We start from the raw sequence: 17,263 nt of genomic DNA, 5'->3' as shown, positions 1-17,263 counted from the left end.
ACACTACTTTCTGTTTTCAAGGTTTCTCAGTCTTTGCTTGGACTGATGTTGTGGCTGCCGTGTGGCGAAATGCAAAAAAAAAAAAAAAAAAAAAAAAAAAAAAAGCCAGGAGATAAAGGAATGCCCTTGTGCTAAACTTTTCTCCTCGGTGTTCCACTGTTGCAGCATGTTGTGAAACCGTGGCATTTTTAGACACAGTAACACAGTGTTATTGAGGGAACAATTTGGTTTTCAGACTCAACATTCCAGTCCATAGTTCTGTCATTAATCAAAGAGTGACCCGGTCAGTGGCACATTATTGCATTACCATTATTTTATTACTTTATTTCTCCTTAGAGTGTCTTTGCATCACACGCTACTGAATTAATGATAGGTGATGGTACAGCACATACTGTGACTGAAAGAACATAAGGGTCAGTATGTAATTGAGGGACTTTGAAGTCCATGGGATACATCTAGCATAAAATTTTATTAAAAGTATTAAAAAAAAAGTTTTTTATGTTCATTTTGGTATGTCTTTACAAATTCCACAAGAAAACAATCACTTATTAATAAAAAATGACTGGATATCACTGAAATATCAACTAAATAACCATCCAAATTAATAAACCATAATAAACTGAGCTTATTCAAAAATTGCTTTGATTGTGTTCTTTTTATTAAGTTGAGATAATCATGACAGATATTCATTTTTGGAAATACAGAAAACTTTAGGCTTTCTTATTTAATATAAAGTAGTGTGTGAGTCAAGTGTGGATTTATCGCATGTCGGGTTTATTACAATATCTTTATAAATAACTTTCAATTTCGATTTTACTCAATTGTATATATAATATTTAGAATAATCTTTCTGTAAAAACGCCATGTGGTGTTTGGTTGTAGGCGGCCATGTTGATTTTAGGTCTGAAAACAGCAAAAATGTCAACTATGTTACAAAAAGTCCCACAATTATACATTGACCCATAGGTATTATTTCTGCTTTAGTTTATCTCTTCAGTGGTGATAGAAGGATAAATTTGGCCAAAGTTTCACTACCGGCCACGACAGGTTTCGAACATGCCTGATAAATGAGAAACCACCGAAGGTTTTTTGCATCAGTTACATTTAGATATAGAGTGTATATATATTTTAAAACGGTGTAGGCTTCCTTTAGCAGGGTCAGCTACTCTTAAGAAGACACGTCTTTCAGTTTTAAAGAGGAGAGGATGTCTTTACTCGACAAGTTGTGTCTTCTCCCTCTGCGCCGTCAAACTCTATCTCATGGTGTTGACAAGGCACGTCAACTTAATGCTGCAGTTTAAGAAGCAGCCTCGGGTGTGTTTCTGAAACCCGAGAGGATGTTTATTGCCAGAATATTTTTTATGAAAAATGGAGCAGGTAAATGTGCAGCGACTTTGAGTTTTTTCCCCCTCTCTCTCTCTTCTCCCTCAACCTCTTGAACCTGTGGAATGTCCTGGAGCTCAAAGAAAGGATCAGAGGCGAATTTTTGGAGTGTCGGTGGCAAAAGTCTCCCGGAGCTGTGGAATAATCCCTCTGAGTGTCTGAGGATTTGTGATCCGCAGTTAGCAAACACAGACGAGGTTTAGTGATATTAAATGAGATAAACATGCAGTCGCTCCCGTGTAACTGCAGGTTGAACAGGTGCATACTAAGGTAGAGAATGAGTAAGAACTGCAGCAGCAGAGCTCTGTGGTTTGTCCTGACGCTCAGTTTGAGATCATTCATATGAGGGTTTGGCTTGAACTGAGAATCCTTTTCATGGCTGGAAGAATTTCATGTATGTATGTGAGTGTACGCTTTCATGCTTCCATGTCATGCAAGAAGAGGATGTGGCTTTAAATGCGAAGTCCAGATGGCACTGCGATCTGTGGAACAATGAATTTCACCAGTTTAAGCTTAGGTTACATTCTGGTAAAACATCCCACAAAACACAGTTGGTGCCTCTGTCTTTTGTGCTCAGGAAAGGACAGTCTTTACGAGACCTCGAAAGGTTTTTGAATGCGTCTCGGAGAGGAGCTGCACAGTGGCAGACCGGTGGGCTTCCTGCTGACTCGATGTTGCGAACTCTGATCACGGATGTCTGGGTTTTGTGACTTCCTTTCTCTTCCCAGGCCTTTGGGATGATAAGACACCCCAGGAGAATGAAGGGAGCTGGTTTTATGGATGACTCTACATTTGGTGTAGAAATGTTGCACAGAAAGATAACCATGAATGGCAAAGAAGGATTTCTCTTGTAAACAGGTTGGGGAAAACATTGTTGGTCACAGCTGACAAAACAAACTCCAACCTCTGTTCGCTTATTTGCTTGTTCTGGAGCTTTTAGCTGCATCTCACAGGCTTCATCAGCTGATGGCGTTTGCTCAGGTGCCGATTTCTGACAAGACAACTTTCTTCAGTGTCTAATTTTCAACGAAACAAAACTTCAAGTTCCAACTAAATGATAAATCAGATTCACAAACATCATGAATGCATTTTAACAGTACATTCATTGATCTCACAGTCTCCCTGTATGTCCCTGTGTATGCATATATGGTGCAGACGCTTTTTGTTTGTCGCCATGCGGTGTTTTGAAGACCTTTTAATGGGACCATTGACCACTGACCACTCACCACTTGGCCAAATGAGCAGCATAGTAGGCAAGTTTGGAATTCATGTGTTTCTAGACGCTCAGCAGACAGTCTGAAATGGTTTACATGAGCAGAACATGACAAAGATCTGTTATTCAGTGAACGCTCCACAACCACAGCACAGAGAGAGTAAATTGGCTTAATTTGATTGGAGTTGACTCAGACGGAGGCCGCGGATATTACTTTTTAAACACACATTATGTAACCGCGTATTATGGGTAATTATTTTTATATTTTGCGGTCTCCTCTGGTTTTGACCCGTGGTTCAGTTCCAACTCAGTCACACTTTGTGACCAGAAAACTCCAACCATATCGTAGAACGTATGGAACATTTACCAGATTACTGGTTTACAGAATGGCTGATAAAGCTGTCTTCTGTGGTGTTAAATTTCAAGCCTGCTTTAAGTCTGAAACATCCTAGGGTTTGGTGTTTTCTGTACAGTTTGTGCTCCGTCTCGCCTGTAAATACACCCTCATCTGATGCCATTGGGTGCTGGATCATACCTGAACATTGTCACCAAAAGGTTAGAAATTAAAACAATAAAAGTCTGCAGAACAAGTTTTCATGGAGCTGGTTATCTTTTCAGTTGTGTTTGGTGGAATATTACAGCTTTATATTATTTGTACTTCACTACATGTCAGAGTTATGTGTCGTACCTTTTACTTTACCTGACAGCTGAAGGCCCAGTTATTGCACAAATGGTGTCACAGCACAAAATATTGATGATATAACAAATATGCTTATAAATAAACTACTCTGGACCAGCTCCAGCTCGTTCAAAGTAACTAAGTAAATGTACTCTACTTAAATACAATGCTGAGATACCTTTACTTGACTTGAGCATTTCCATTGTTTTGCTACTTAATGCTTACACTCCACTACATTTCAGAAGGGATATATTTGAGTTTTTACTTCACTTTAGCTAACAATTACTTTGCAGATTAGGTTAATAATACAAAATACATGGAATAAGATCAACTTTACTGATAGCCGGGTGGAAATGTACAAAATACTCAACAGATAAACTATATAAACGAGTTAAATCACCTCTACCAGCTTCAACATTAAAGCAATTTGCACATTAATGCATTAATAAATATAATTGAATAATATACACTATTGTGAAAAATGGAATTCTGCCTAATGAGTACTTCTACTTTTAGTACTATAAGTATATTTTGACACTGTGACTTTTGTACTTTAATTTTAATGCACAAACTTTACTTGAAACTCAGTGTTTCTGCAATTAGATGTTGTTACATTTGCTTCTCTCCCCTCTGACCAGCTACATCTAAATGCTGTTAACATGTTCATGCATCACTGAATATAATTGAATATATCATATAAAATAATAAATCATTGACAGGGGCAATTCTGCTGATGCTCACTGTATCACAAACGTTTAGTTAAGTAAGGTGCATAATTCATAACCGGTGGTGATATGTAGCTGAGTACATTTGCTCTAAAGAAGCACTTAATTTAAGAATTTCTATTTGACACTATTTTATATGTTCTTAGCTACGGTTATTGGATATTTTTCAAATTAAGACTTGAATACAGTTGCACATTATCTTACAAAATATGTTGCTGTGGTTAAATAATGACAGTTAGCCTCACCTTTGTTATCTTTAACATTAAAATCTGCTCATATATACAGCACAGCATGACAATATAAGACTAAAAACAGGCATTAGATGTGGCATAGCAAGTTTAGTTTTAATATGTATTTTGCTAATTATACTTCTAGGACTTACTTCCACTTAGTTTTATGTTATTTTATACCTCTAATCGACTACATCTCAGAGGAAAATGTTGCAGTTTTAACACAGTGCAAACCCTATCATCCAAATATGACACATTGTTGTAGGTTTATTTACTGTAGTTCGAATTAGCTTCATATCTATAAAATGCTGCTAATAGGTGAGGTAGATGGCATTCTTCTGCATTATGAATCATTTTTGCTTATGACACTTCTGAACCGAGTTAATTAGTATTTCATGCATTAGACTATGTTTAGAATGCAACTTTTTCCTGCAGCATGAATGATTAATTTGCACAAAAAATAATAGTAAGATGCAATGAAATAATAAGAAAGACAAGTTTCGTTTAATGTAGCTATACTGAGATAGCGCAGATTTATAAGTTGGTCAGTGTTACACTCTGATGTGAGACAAATGAAAGACATCTTTGTGCTGCTGTGGGTGAGACGTTTGAGGGTTTGGAGGACAATGTGCTGCATCGCTGAGTTTCATCCCGAGAAGCTGCAGCTACTGAATATTCATCCACACTTCTCAGGCTGACAATAAACAAGGGAGAGAGGCGGAATGCCTGTCTGAGGAGGCCAGGGGGCAGTTGGCAAGGGGGAGGAGGGGGCAAATCTGCAGAAAAATGGGGGGCAAACAACTCGTTTCCGTGGCAACAAGTCCTGCCTCTGCACTCTGTTGCAGCAGGCTGTGAGAGGAGAGGGGAGGCAGGAGGGCTTCTCTTTTTTTCTTTTCTCTTTTTTTTTGTCGGTTTTGCTTGGAAAGACATGAGTCGGAGTTTATTGCGGAGGGCAGGTATCCGGCACAGCCAGTCAAAGTTTCTCCACGACGAACGGGATTTGTGCGTCGCAAAGGGATTATAATCTGAAAATGTCAGCAGCCATGGATGTGGGGAGAAACTTGGAGGTAAAAGCTTTTTGAACCGTTACTGACGAGGAAGTTGTAACTTGTAAGATAGCGGCGAGGAGCACAAACAAGACGCCCGAAAAATGAGCCTAAAGCTGCGTAAAGTTGGTTCGGTTAAATGTGCGTAAAAGTGTCTCCATGTGACCATATTTGGTCATCGACATGTTGACCGATGAAGTAAAGCTACAACACCAGACTGCATTTTTCTCTCTCCAGCTGACCCTTTGAATGAAGAAAAATGTCCCAGCGGATACAGGCTGTAGGGCTGTGGGCTGTAATTAGACCAAGTTATTATCGCTTAAACATCCAAAAAGTCAAACCAGCAGATAAGCAGAAACAGCACAGCACTCTGAACTGAGATCCCTGTGTCCTTCTCCTGCTGTGGTTTGAACTGCAGAGATTTGTTTTTTTGTTTTTATGGACAGGGAGATAATAATAATTAAAAAAAAACGCACACAAAACTTTAAATCTGTGTCATAAATTTAGCCATAAAGTAGATTTTCATTAGGTTTGTTAGTTAAGACTGTACATGTCATGAAAGCCTGTATCTATTTAAGAAAAGATGTGCATGAACAGACATGATGTTCATATCAGTGAACTTTTCTACAACTTATCCTTGTATTTACTTGTTTTAAACTCTGCCAGCAATGGTAGACTTTTGATTCTTTCTGTAATTTAACTTTAATTGTTTTTTTTTCATTCAAAAAGTTTGTTTTGTTACAAATACAGGTCCATTTTTTTTATTAATGACTGAAAGAAGCATTTACTTTCTCATAACCTCGTGCACTAATTTGAATCTTTAGAACAATCTGGTTTGTGTATGGTGGTTGTCTTTGTATTTTGATGCAGATCTTAATCCATTTATGAGTTACTGAAGTTAATACTTTTTGAGGAACACTGGCAACAGCGTGTTCTCAATGTGAGGAGCTTTGTGTGTGTCTTGAAGATGGGTTTTCTTAACATGGTGCAGCCTAAATCCTTATGATCTTATCTGATTCAGTATATCACAAACCCCTGTGGCTGGGACCACTTTTCTTTAGCTCTCCCTTTCTCCTCTCAAACTCTTTCCATTGTGCAGATCAAACAATGACCTTCCCCTCTGGCTGGACGCGACTGTCAACACAAAGCTATTGAGGAAGTTCTTCTCTGTTCTCCATTCAGTTGAACATGTGAGCCCGGCCTGTCACCAGATGCTTTAACAGAGGCTGTTGTTCGCTCAGCAACGTTTTCAGCCCGATAGTTGTATTGTGATTTGCTGTAAGGATAGTTGAGATGGTATGCTAGTGTCTGTGAGAGTGAGGCTCTGATACTATAGCTCTGAATCAACTGTTTTGTTCCGAGTCTCGCTGAATGGAACCTCAGCTTCATGTCTTTTAGATTGGGAGGAGTATTTCTGCAACATGTGGCTCTGAATCAAATCACAAGACCATCTGTCTCCCTGTGGTTCTACTAAAGTTATCAACCGCTGAGAGAAAGCTTCCTTTGAAACGAAGAAAATCCACTTCTAGAGTTCATTGACTCTCAGCTGTTGCGCATACACACAAAGATAAAATAATGAGAAATGACAGATGGAGATTATGGTTTTCGATCTACTTAAAGGATACCTGTTGCTGTACTTGGTGCCTTTGGTTTCACATTCTCGTAGCTTAAAGGTACACACTTGTGCTTCTGCTTTAGAGCAACAATGATCAGGTAGAATATAAAGTTGTACAGACAGGTTTTAGGCACATACTTTATGCTATAGGATTACAGACACCGGTCTCTCTCACCAAAGTGCTGGAAATCAGTTTTCAGTGTTGAAATTGGACTGCATCTTTTTCTCTTAGTTGTTGGGCTCATAAAATATCAAAAAATTGTGAAATATGTTGATGAGTGTTTCCCAAAGCCCACGATGACGTCCTCAAGTGTCTTGTTTCGCCCACAACCCAAAGATATTTAGTTTACCGTCTTAGAGGAGTAAAGAAACCAGAAAACATTGAAGTTACGAAGATCAACTGGATGTAGAGATTTGAGATTTTTTTCTTCTTAAAAATTGACTCTCTGATCGAAATAGTTGCCAGTTCATTTCATAATCGTCAAGTGAATGAGTGATTGTTGTAGCTGTAGTTGAAATGGATGGAGAACAGTTAGTTTCAAGCAGGTGGCATTAGCTTAATATACTTTCATTTGTTTGTTTCCAACACTGCATTGCCATTCTGAAAAGGCAGAAGACAAATGTGTGTAGTTGTTTTGAGGATCCCTCAGTCCTTTGAGACACCAGAGGCTTGTCCTGTTGTCTACTGTTGACAACAGCAGCATTCTACGAGATGTTCTGCCTTTATTTATTCTGGATGTTAGCGGTTCTGTCAAGTGGTTCTACATCAGCTTCAATGTCAGAATACAAACGGTGTCAGCTATGTTGTCAGGTCGTAGACACTTGACCATCAATCACAGGAAACAGGGAAACATTACTTTTAAAGAGTCCAACTATTGCTGAGATTGGCTGCAGTGAAAACATATATATTGGATAAATGACTAAGTTGTGAGGTTCTTGATCAACTCCTGTATCTCTTCACACTGTCTTCCTAATGTTTACACTCCAGCTGAAAAAAAGAGGCTTATTTTAAAGTTTTAACCTGATTGAAGTTGATTGAAACTGACAGATGTGCTCGTTTCTGACCAAATGAGCAACAACATAGTTAGTCAAACTAATCTTTGTTTTTGTTTACCTAAACTCTGACTTTAAGACAAGCGGCCGACAAGAAACACGTCTCATGTCCTTGGAAAAGTCAAAGACTTTTGTGTCGGAGGTCAGCTCTGCAACACGAATTCTGGCCCCCCTGCCGCAGCTCAGATGGATATAAGCCTGTTTTCCACATGCCTGCCTCTGCAGCTGTGCATGCTCATATCTAGGTTACACAGAAGGGTTTTTCCTCTTTTCCACAAAGAGAAAATATGCCATGATTACTCTGTGAAGAAAAAGCTGAATTGCTAAAAAAGGAGATAAAAAAAGATTCCAAGTATTGGATCCACCTGGTCAATGGCGCTGCAGTATATAGTGGCAGAATGGCAAACCATGTGGTGGGCTAATTATATAGGTATGGCTACGTGCTACTGCCAGTAGCACCGACCTTGGTGGTTTCTTTTACATAGAGACGCATAGAAGCTGTTAAACTGCAAGAGTCCGAGTCTCCCACTCTGCTCTGATTCGACTCAACCAGCTCAAGTCTCTTTTTGTCCATCGAGGGACAAAACTGCTCTTTCTGCAGATATTGAAACAATGTCGTGGATCAGTGTGTGGGCTCATGCGCTCTCGTCTGCCAGTAAGTTCTGACGTCTGGAAAGAGTTGAGAATTTGCAGAGATTTTCACTCTTCCTCTCCCCATTACTTCTTGGCTGCCTGCGAGCTCTGAGGTGGTTTTAAGAACCTTGAAGTCAGGTTGCTGATCAGCAGAAATAGAGCAGCCGGTCGACCAGGAAAAAGCAGGAGACACAACAATTACAGTATTAAGTCCTATTCGTGGAAGGCGTTGTGCGTGCTGCTGCTCCTGCATGTTTCTGGATTTAAAAGAAGCCCTGAAAGGAAACTCCGGTAGCAGGAGGTTAATAAATGTTTCTCCACCATGACATCAACAGTAAATTGTTGCATAAAGCGGTGTTGTGCTCCTCTGGTCTGAGTGCCAGGTGCTGAGACTGTGCATATTTGTGTGTAGCCTTGGCTGAATGGGAACAAAGCTCTTGGCATTCCCTCCAGGTGGTTCTGCCCCTCCGCTGGGCTTTCTTTCACCCCCTGAAAACATTCTTTAATATTCTGAATGCGGCCACGGTCTGATGGATAGGGCAAATATTAGTACATTCCTGTATGTGGCGGGGAGAGCTGTGTATCAGATGATCCGTCAAATATGGCAAGGCCAAGGGCATGTGGACTATTTTGCCTAATAGAGTCTCTCTCTCCTACACACACACACACACACACACACACACACACATGCTGATAACAGACTTACTTTTTAACCATCTCTCCCTCTCAAGGCCGCATTGAACACAAAGAGCTCTTTTATTCTCAGGCCCAACAGCCTAATAGAGACACTGTCATAGTCCCATTTCATCAATATGTTCTTGTTGCTGAGGAAAGTATACATCATTGATATGCCTCTCATCTAATCACTTAATACTTCTGGAAATGCACATGACAAAACCAGGAAAAACCCTGAAATCCCCCACATAGGTAATTCCAATTCAAATTCTGGGATGTGTCAGAGCCAAAGACAGGAAAAGTTTGTCATCACTCTGTTGAGTCTGAACCATTGGCAAAAGCTGCTAAAAGTAAAAGGATTAAGCTCTTTTTTTACAGTAAGGAGGCGAATCATTAACCTCTCCGTGCTATTAGTAGTAACAGAAGAAACAGTCAACCTGTGCAGCAGCTTGGTGAGCAAATTTCAGATTTTTTTTAGTAGTGTTGATGTCCAGAGTAGATTAGTGGCACATCCTGTTGAGATATGACGACATGCATCAAGGGTCTCGCATAGAAAACAGTGGGTGTGGATTCTCGGACACGCATCATGTGCTGCCAGTGTGTGTTTTGCCCCTGAGCTGGTTGGTCAGAGGTATTTTCATTGCCAGCCATCGTCAGTGTGGTCAGATAACTTAACCACAACACATTATAATATATACTATACAAAAATCTATGTTAAAGCTGCCCTAATCAATTATTTAGTATTAACAATGCATCAAATAACATCAAAGTGTGCATAAAGTGTTAAAATCATGCCGATCATGCTCTGGCTTTGCAGCTCTAATGACATTTTCATTGTCTAGTTTGTGGTTTAGTTTTCCAGTGTGTTTTGGTTCACTCCCACCATTGTTGTCAGAGTTGTTTCCTGCTGTGGCATCCAGCTCTAGAAACCCACTACCTGCCGAGGAGACAGACATAGTAAGTGAATTTGTAAACGTAGTGGAACATTTGGCTGCTAAATAGTAAGATATTGCCCTCAGGAGATGGTTGAGGCCAAAAATGGAGCCAAAAGATTTTTCAGGTGATCAGAAAAATAACTTCAGCGAATGCTGATGTTGCTCTGTGTCCAACTTTGCATTGTGCAAGCTAGTCAAGTCAAGTCAGTTTTATTTATATAGCTCAATATCACAAATTGCATAGTTGCCTCAGAGAGCTGTACATTGTAGTACACCTGCGATTCTCTCAACCTCAACTTGGATAGGACAACAGACTCTTTTAGGATGGCCAGACATGTAGTAAATAATATGTGAACAGAATAGAGGAATATGGTAAATGTACAGGGAGGACAATAAAGAGGGTTGACGTAAAGAGTATGATTCAGGAGGACATGAAGCAGCTTCCAGCCCAGAGAGCTGTGTGTAAAAAGAGAGGATATGGAAAAGAAAACAGGGAGACAGAATGTTTATGTATATATTTCGTGAGTAAAACCCTCACGCCAAAGCGTGCTCATGTCTTTTCACATCCTGGATCATCCTGCAAAAACATTTTAACACTCATCAGTCACCGGTTGTTGACTATAAACTTGCCTTTGGCTCTCACATCTCCAGAGAAAAGTTGTCTTGAATCTGCTTGAATGCACTTTAAAGGTACTCTAGAGCTTTCTTAGAAGTGGTTGTTTACAGCCTGTGATTTTGTGTAGGGAGATGGTATCAGACGTCAGGAAGTCAGTTGGCTAACGCCTTGGTGTTTACACCACAATGTCCATCTTGGGCCTCTGTGACCCAATTCTGTGATTGTAGCTTCCCCAGTCCAAAAAAAGACACAACAAAAGAAAAGAGCAAATTAACACAAATAAAGATTACTGACAAATTAATCAATCTAGAGTGTAAAGAACTAGCTTGAATTCCATTTTTTAAGCCTTTTAAATTCTCTACTCTTTCTTTAGTCTGTTATTATTATTATTATTCTAATCAATCAGAGAAGGAAAATAGTAAATGTCGCATCTAAAACATCATCCTGATTCAGAAATTATATTTTACATAGCTGTTGGTGTGTCAAAATCTTTTTTTGTCCAAAACTGATATGTCAATCCTCAAAATAATCAGTATTCCCCTCCCCCAATGTGATTTCTAGAAAGCATTTGAGAATTATTAACAAATGTCATGTTGATGGATTAATAGTTCTCACTCTGAGTCACTTGCGTTTTTCTCTATTTTCCATTGTATTACACATCAGTAGAGTTTTAGGTTTTAATTCCATTGTTAACTCCTGCAGCACTATATGCATCACAGGAAATACAGGTTCCTTCCCACCTTTTCTTTTCTGTTTTGTTACAAAATTCAGTTTAAATTCGTGCTGAGAGTCATGTTTTCTGTGGTTCACAGACAAATGGAAGCAGTGGAGAATTGTACGCAGCACAGGACAACATCATTCTTTGTGTTTTCTGAAAATAATGATGCATGCCTCGTTCTCCTTGCGCAGTTCAGAGTCACAGGAAATAGCTGACAGCAGGAATGCTCCCTCGCTCTCCTCATCTGTCTCTATAGGAATCAGCTCCACCGCTGGTTGGCTGACTTCTTCATACAACAACTTCCTGTAAACAAGTCATGCTGCCAAGCACCCTCCTATCCTCCACCTCTGATCTCCAGGGATCTCCGTTAGATCTCTTTACGCACCAGAACAATTGCTGTGAGCCCTCTTGAAAGGGTCAGTGCTGCATTTTCAGGGGCATTGGCCTCCAGTTTGGAGAGATGCCTTAGATGGTCTAATTTAGGATTAAGTCCAGGAAATACTTATTGTCAGGAAGATGTGTGATCATTTTTTTTTTAGTTTTTTTTTCACATGTGAGGACTTTCCACAGTTTTAAAAAGAACATGTTTGATTGCATTAAAAAGACAATTGACAAGTGCTATGCACAACTGTTCAATACTTTTCACACCATCAGTATAGTTCTGGCAGCAATCTTAAAGACCATTAAGAACACTGAATTTTGGTGCGACTGATCCATCACCAAATATTAGCTTTTTGCACATACAAGGGTACTTCAAAAAGTTCTTGACCTCACCCAGAATCAACAGATGTGACTCCCATTTTAGGGCATAACTGTATAGTGTATAGTCTTATATCATTGTCCACAAAAACAAATGCTTTTCATCATTTCTTTGCAAGGAGAGGAAATAACGACAGCTAGCTTGAAGCTTTCCTCTCCTTTTGTCTTCGATTGCTTCCAACATTTGAGTTTTTGTGGCCAGTGATATAAAGCTTTATAGAATGTAATGAAGCCCTAAAATGAAGTTAAGCCATTTGTTTCAACGTGAGGCCATGAACCTTTTGAAGTACCCTTCTCTATCCATATCATCTGTGTCAGCAAAATAGTAACAAGAAGTAACAGAGCAGAAAAGTCTGTTTGTGGTAATTCGGACACATTGTTATCTTTCAATAATTTTAAAAGCACTGACAAGTTTAGACCAAACAACTATACCTACTAGAAGGTACCTTGTCTCCAGTGTCAGAATACGACAAATTGGTTGTAACTCAGTTCGACTTGAAACGTCAATATTTGGGTAAAAATAGTGGACCTGCATCATCATAGTTACAATTATAAATGTGCAGTTAAGGTTTTGGAATGGTCATAATTCAAAGACAGTTTGATGAAGAAAATCTTATGTGCGATGAAAATACAAGACATGTTATTTCAGGTGTGTTTCATGTGACATATCTATGCATCTTAAGTTTTTCACGTCATTGCATGGGGCTAAATTAACGTGCAAAATGGTTAAAGTTAAGGTAAAAGTCGGGGAAAGGGGGACACAATGCATCCCTGTCACATGCTCAGTGGCTTAGTGTTTTATATATGTGTTTTCAAGATACCAAGCTGTTAACTCCAATGTTTTGCCGGCCCATCCATCCACTCCGACCTCCCTCTAATGCAGACTTTGTGCCTATGACTACATTACTTCTGTTAGTGTCGTAACTCCTGTGACTTCCAGAAAGTCTGTCACAATGAAACATTATTTTGGGCTGTACTAAGCTGCTGAAAAGTACCCACAGGGTACTTTTTTAACTGAAGAGCAATCCATTATTTTTTAGCACTAGTTAAAACTCCACTTAGTGTATGCATAAGTAGATCCAGTTCTTCTATTAATGTGGAGTTAGCAGGTTCTGACAGATCAATTATATACACTGGCGTTAAAAATTAAGCATTTTATTCTGTCACAAGGAATAAGTGAACAAATGTGTGTTTTTCATTTAGTTTGAACTTAAAATCAGCATTGTAGGTTTCAGTTCTGCCACCCTGTTGGTGTTCAGCAGACACGAGAACAGTGGTTTTCTTCTCAAATTTCCTTTCTAGCTATAGTCCAGATATTGACGAAGAGCTTGTTGCAGAGCAGTTTAGCCGTCTCTTTTGGAGCTATGCGGCTCTTTGTGCCTTCTGATGCTGAAAGGCACATTTTCTAGGTGGAAAAATCCAACCTTGCCAGCAGTGCCAGAGGTTCTCTGGCACAACCCTGTCTACATGCTGTGTTAGTTATGCCACTTAGGTTTGGTTTGTTGAACGTTGTTGGCGGTGTTTACACGGGAGGTTCAACCTGGCAGATGTGGTGAAGTGGGGTACTCTGTAGGATTTTTTATTAGCTCACTTTGTGAAACGTTCTCAAGTGCAATAGTTCATGCTGCACTCTCATTGTAATCCCTGACTGAGAAAAGTGAGAGTTTGTGAAAAAATTTGTGTCAAGCTGAGGTGATATCGAATTAAGAGTTGTAGTAATCTTTTACCCCATAGTTCATAATTCCCTTTTATAATAGTGCTGTTATAGAAATCCATGTTCATGCGTTGATACAACAGTTTGTCAGACTGGAATTAAAGCTGTGCAACCCCAGGGTATCTTGAGTTTAGCTACTTCATTTTTGAGTCTGGGTCCTGGCTGTGATTCAGAGGAATCAAAGTCTTCCGTTTTTGTTTGACACTGGAATATAGTCTATATTAATCATAGTATTGAACCTATGGCTTCTCCAATAGCTTAAAAGCTTCCATCCATCATCTTTACACTGCTTAATTCTCATTAGAGTTGCTGGAGGAGCTGGAGCCTATCCCAGCTGATTTAGGGTGAAGGCAGGGAACACCCTGGACAGGCCATCGCAGGGCCACATAAAAACACAAACAAGCACACTCGCATTTACACCTAGAAACAATTTAGAAGTGCCAAAAACATGACTTGATTAATTTTCTTGTAATGTTGACTGACAAACCTAAATGCCTCTAAAGAGATTTAGTTTGCGACATCAGTTCATGCTTTTGTGTTTGCTGAAATACGTGGAATGCTGCAGCTTTCTGAGTGTTTCACATCTTTGTGTTTGTCCATCAGGTGAGCGGGCGGGTTGCAGACAAACATGACTGCCAACAAGAGTTCAAAGGCCGTGCCTCGTGCAGGAGGGGGTAAAGCTCCCCGGGACGTCCCCGACAGGTCAGTGACATCTGGAAAAGGGATGGGATGACGAATGTGCACTTCCAGTCATATTACGTAGTTTCAGAGTATCAGTCTGATTGAATTTTTCTTTGCTTCTTCTTATTTGGAAAGAAGTGCTGAGTTTTTCACCAGCTTTTTACCCACACCTTTCTATCAGTGTTCCATCAGTCTTTAGCAGACTATCTTTGTTTTTTCACTCGTGGGAAAAATGACCAGTGATTGTCAGTCATGATAAGACTTCCAAAGCTTTTGCAAGTACGATCCTGTTTCCTGGACAAGGGCCCCATCCAGCCCTGATTTGTGAGTACCGAGCTGAAGCTTGTGTTAGCATGTTGAGAGCTGACGGTGTCCTACTGAGAGAGGAAAGCAAACTGTGGAAATGCTACATATCTACACTATTCCGTCTTAACGTTTATCATCCTGTCTGTTTATATCTAGTCCCAAATGTTCTGTTTCCTGAACATCCTCTGAAGAACAGTAAGACTCATAAAAGACTTAGCTTCGCATTGTTCTGGTCAAATGACTGATTTTGAGTAAGATGATTATTACCAATTGTGCTACTGTTAGTATTCTATGTATTGCTATGATTTACCTGGAAGTGTTGCTCATTTCTTCCGTGATGTTTTGTGGTAATGAGTCAGTGGCGGTAAAAACACACAGACAATATTTCCCACACGTAACCTGCGGCAGCTGTTTTCTCTGATTGCTTGTGGTATAAATTAGGAACAGTGCAAGTGGTAAACCGCAAAAATTGTAATCAAAAATCAAATTTTATGACATAAAGAGCATTCACTTCCTTGTACAAATGCATGTCTAGGAAAGAGTAATACCTGCTATTCCCTATGGTGTGCATTGGACAACTGGTCAATGAAAATGTGAGTAAAACAGTAATCACAGTAGCAGAAAGCTCTTTTACCATTCCTCTGGCACGATGATTGTGCATTTAACCTCTGTCACGTTTAATAAAATTAATCGTCATTGTGGTAGAGACTTATCGGCAGCTCGTGGTCCTCGTGGGTTCATGTTCCCCTACAGTCTTTAAGATCACATTTAAAGCTCATGAGACTTGCAGCAAAGATGCATTGCAGCTCCGTGTTTTAACAGATGGAGAGGATTTATTTGTGTTGGACAGTGATACACAATGCATTCCCCTACACTATGAATTTAACCAGGGATCAGTTTCTAGAACAAATTGCATCTAGATTGAACCGTGCAGCCCAGAGAGGCACACATGGCAGCATGCAGCAAATTGTTTGATTGATTCTTGCTCTGCAGAGGAGTAATTAAAGATTTTCTGTAAGATCAGATCATCTCTAAAAAGTAATCCAGAGAGATGTTTTGTCAAAAAACAGAGAGAAAGCTCGGCTCGTGTTGCTCTGATCAGTGTTGCATACATTCAAAAAAGCACATTCTCCTTATTCACTGAACCTTCCAAAGCTTTTGTGCTGGCTTGTAAATACACAAATAAATAAAAAAATGTGAGGCAGTTTGTAGAAGATAAAGTTTTTACAAGTTGAGCTGCAGCAGTAGTTGTGTGACCAGTCTGCTCTCTCCATCCTGGCCAGTGACGGGAAGTGGCTTGTGGTCAGCATGCCCTGGAAGCCTGAGTGGAAGCCAGAGGCCAGGTTGTGACTGGTATCCAGCTCTTCATACATACTGTATGTGTGGCCGAACCAGCTGAAGCTGACTAAACTGGGCTTATTTTGACAAGCATTAACCCGACCACTAGAAACCTCTAAAGTCCTGAATAGACAAAAAAAAATTGCACAGATTCCTTTTTCATGTCTAATTGAGTTATCTACAGTCTGCATTTTGTTTTAGAGCATGAGGAGTAATCCCAGCTTTATATAAGTCCTTAGTATTCCGATATACGCATTAATATTATGCATTGGTTTATTTTCCTTTTGCAGTTGATTAAATTGGCTGTTTTCTTTAAAAAATCCAATTTAAGTACAGTATGGCTGTGACATAATGGTGCGCAAACCAAAGCAAGCAAACAAATCATGTAACCGAAGATTTTAAGTACACAGAAACAAAATAATAAATAAGAAAACAAACATGTATGTGCTTTAGTGTATTTAAACAGTGTTGCCAAGTTATGTGCGGTAAGGAAATCAGGATGAAATCTGTCTATAAAGATTCAGTTCATAGTCTCTTCAGTCAAACAAGCTTCTCTAACTGAAGACATAATGTACTTAATGATGCTTTGAAACAGCATGAAGCGTAGCAAAGCGTGGATATTTTCTTCCACGTCATCTTATGACTGCTTGATTATTGTCACATCGGTGGATTATTTGTTGAAAATCGAAGCAAAGCCCTGAATAATCCCTGTTTCAGTCAAGTTACAACTCCAGAGCACCAAGGAATCCTGTCATGATTAACTCAGTAAACTCTATTGTTAGCAGCATTAGAATAACATTGCTGAGTGTTTGGTCTGGTTGCTACTAAAACATTCCCACCAACATTTCGCTTCTGAGACGCTGTTCTTTCTCTGGCTTCCTGCAGTAGTCATACTCGTTGGCAGAAGTTTGCATAGGAGTTTCGCCAGGAGACCAGTAGGATTT

General features: G+C 39.6%; 1 protein-coding gene across 2 annotated transcripts in view; it reads left to right on the top strand.

The window, feature by feature from the left end:
- Positions 1-17,263, top strand: part of dennd2b (DENN domain containing 2B) — a 50,277-nt gene that overhangs the window by 699 nt on the left and 32,315 nt on the right. Inside the window, exons 1-2 of one of the 2 annotated variants that reach the window (XM_022202546.2) lie at positions 5,058-5,297; positions 14,598-14,696. In XM_022202546.2, the coding sequence (XP_022058238.1) occupies positions 14,623-14,696 (74 nt within the window). In that variant the 5' untranslated portion in view covers positions 5,058-5,297; positions 14,598-14,622. Of the gene's footprint in view, positions 1-5,057; positions 5,298-14,597; positions 14,697-17,263 lie in introns of those variants that run through there. The other variant, XM_051937544.1, reaches the window with a different exon arrangement.

The sequence above is a fragment of the Acanthochromis polyacanthus genome, chromosome 2 (assembly GCF_021347895.1).
Source record: "Acanthochromis polyacanthus isolate Apoly-LR-REF ecotype Palm Island chromosome 2, KAUST_Apoly_ChrSc, whole genome shotgun sequence".
In the NCBI taxonomy this organism is placed as follows: domain Eukaryota; kingdom Metazoa; phylum Chordata; class Actinopteri; family Pomacentridae; genus Acanthochromis; species Acanthochromis polyacanthus.
Note: the sequence above shows the minus strand (reverse complement) of the source record. Positions and strands in the feature narration are given on the sequence as shown.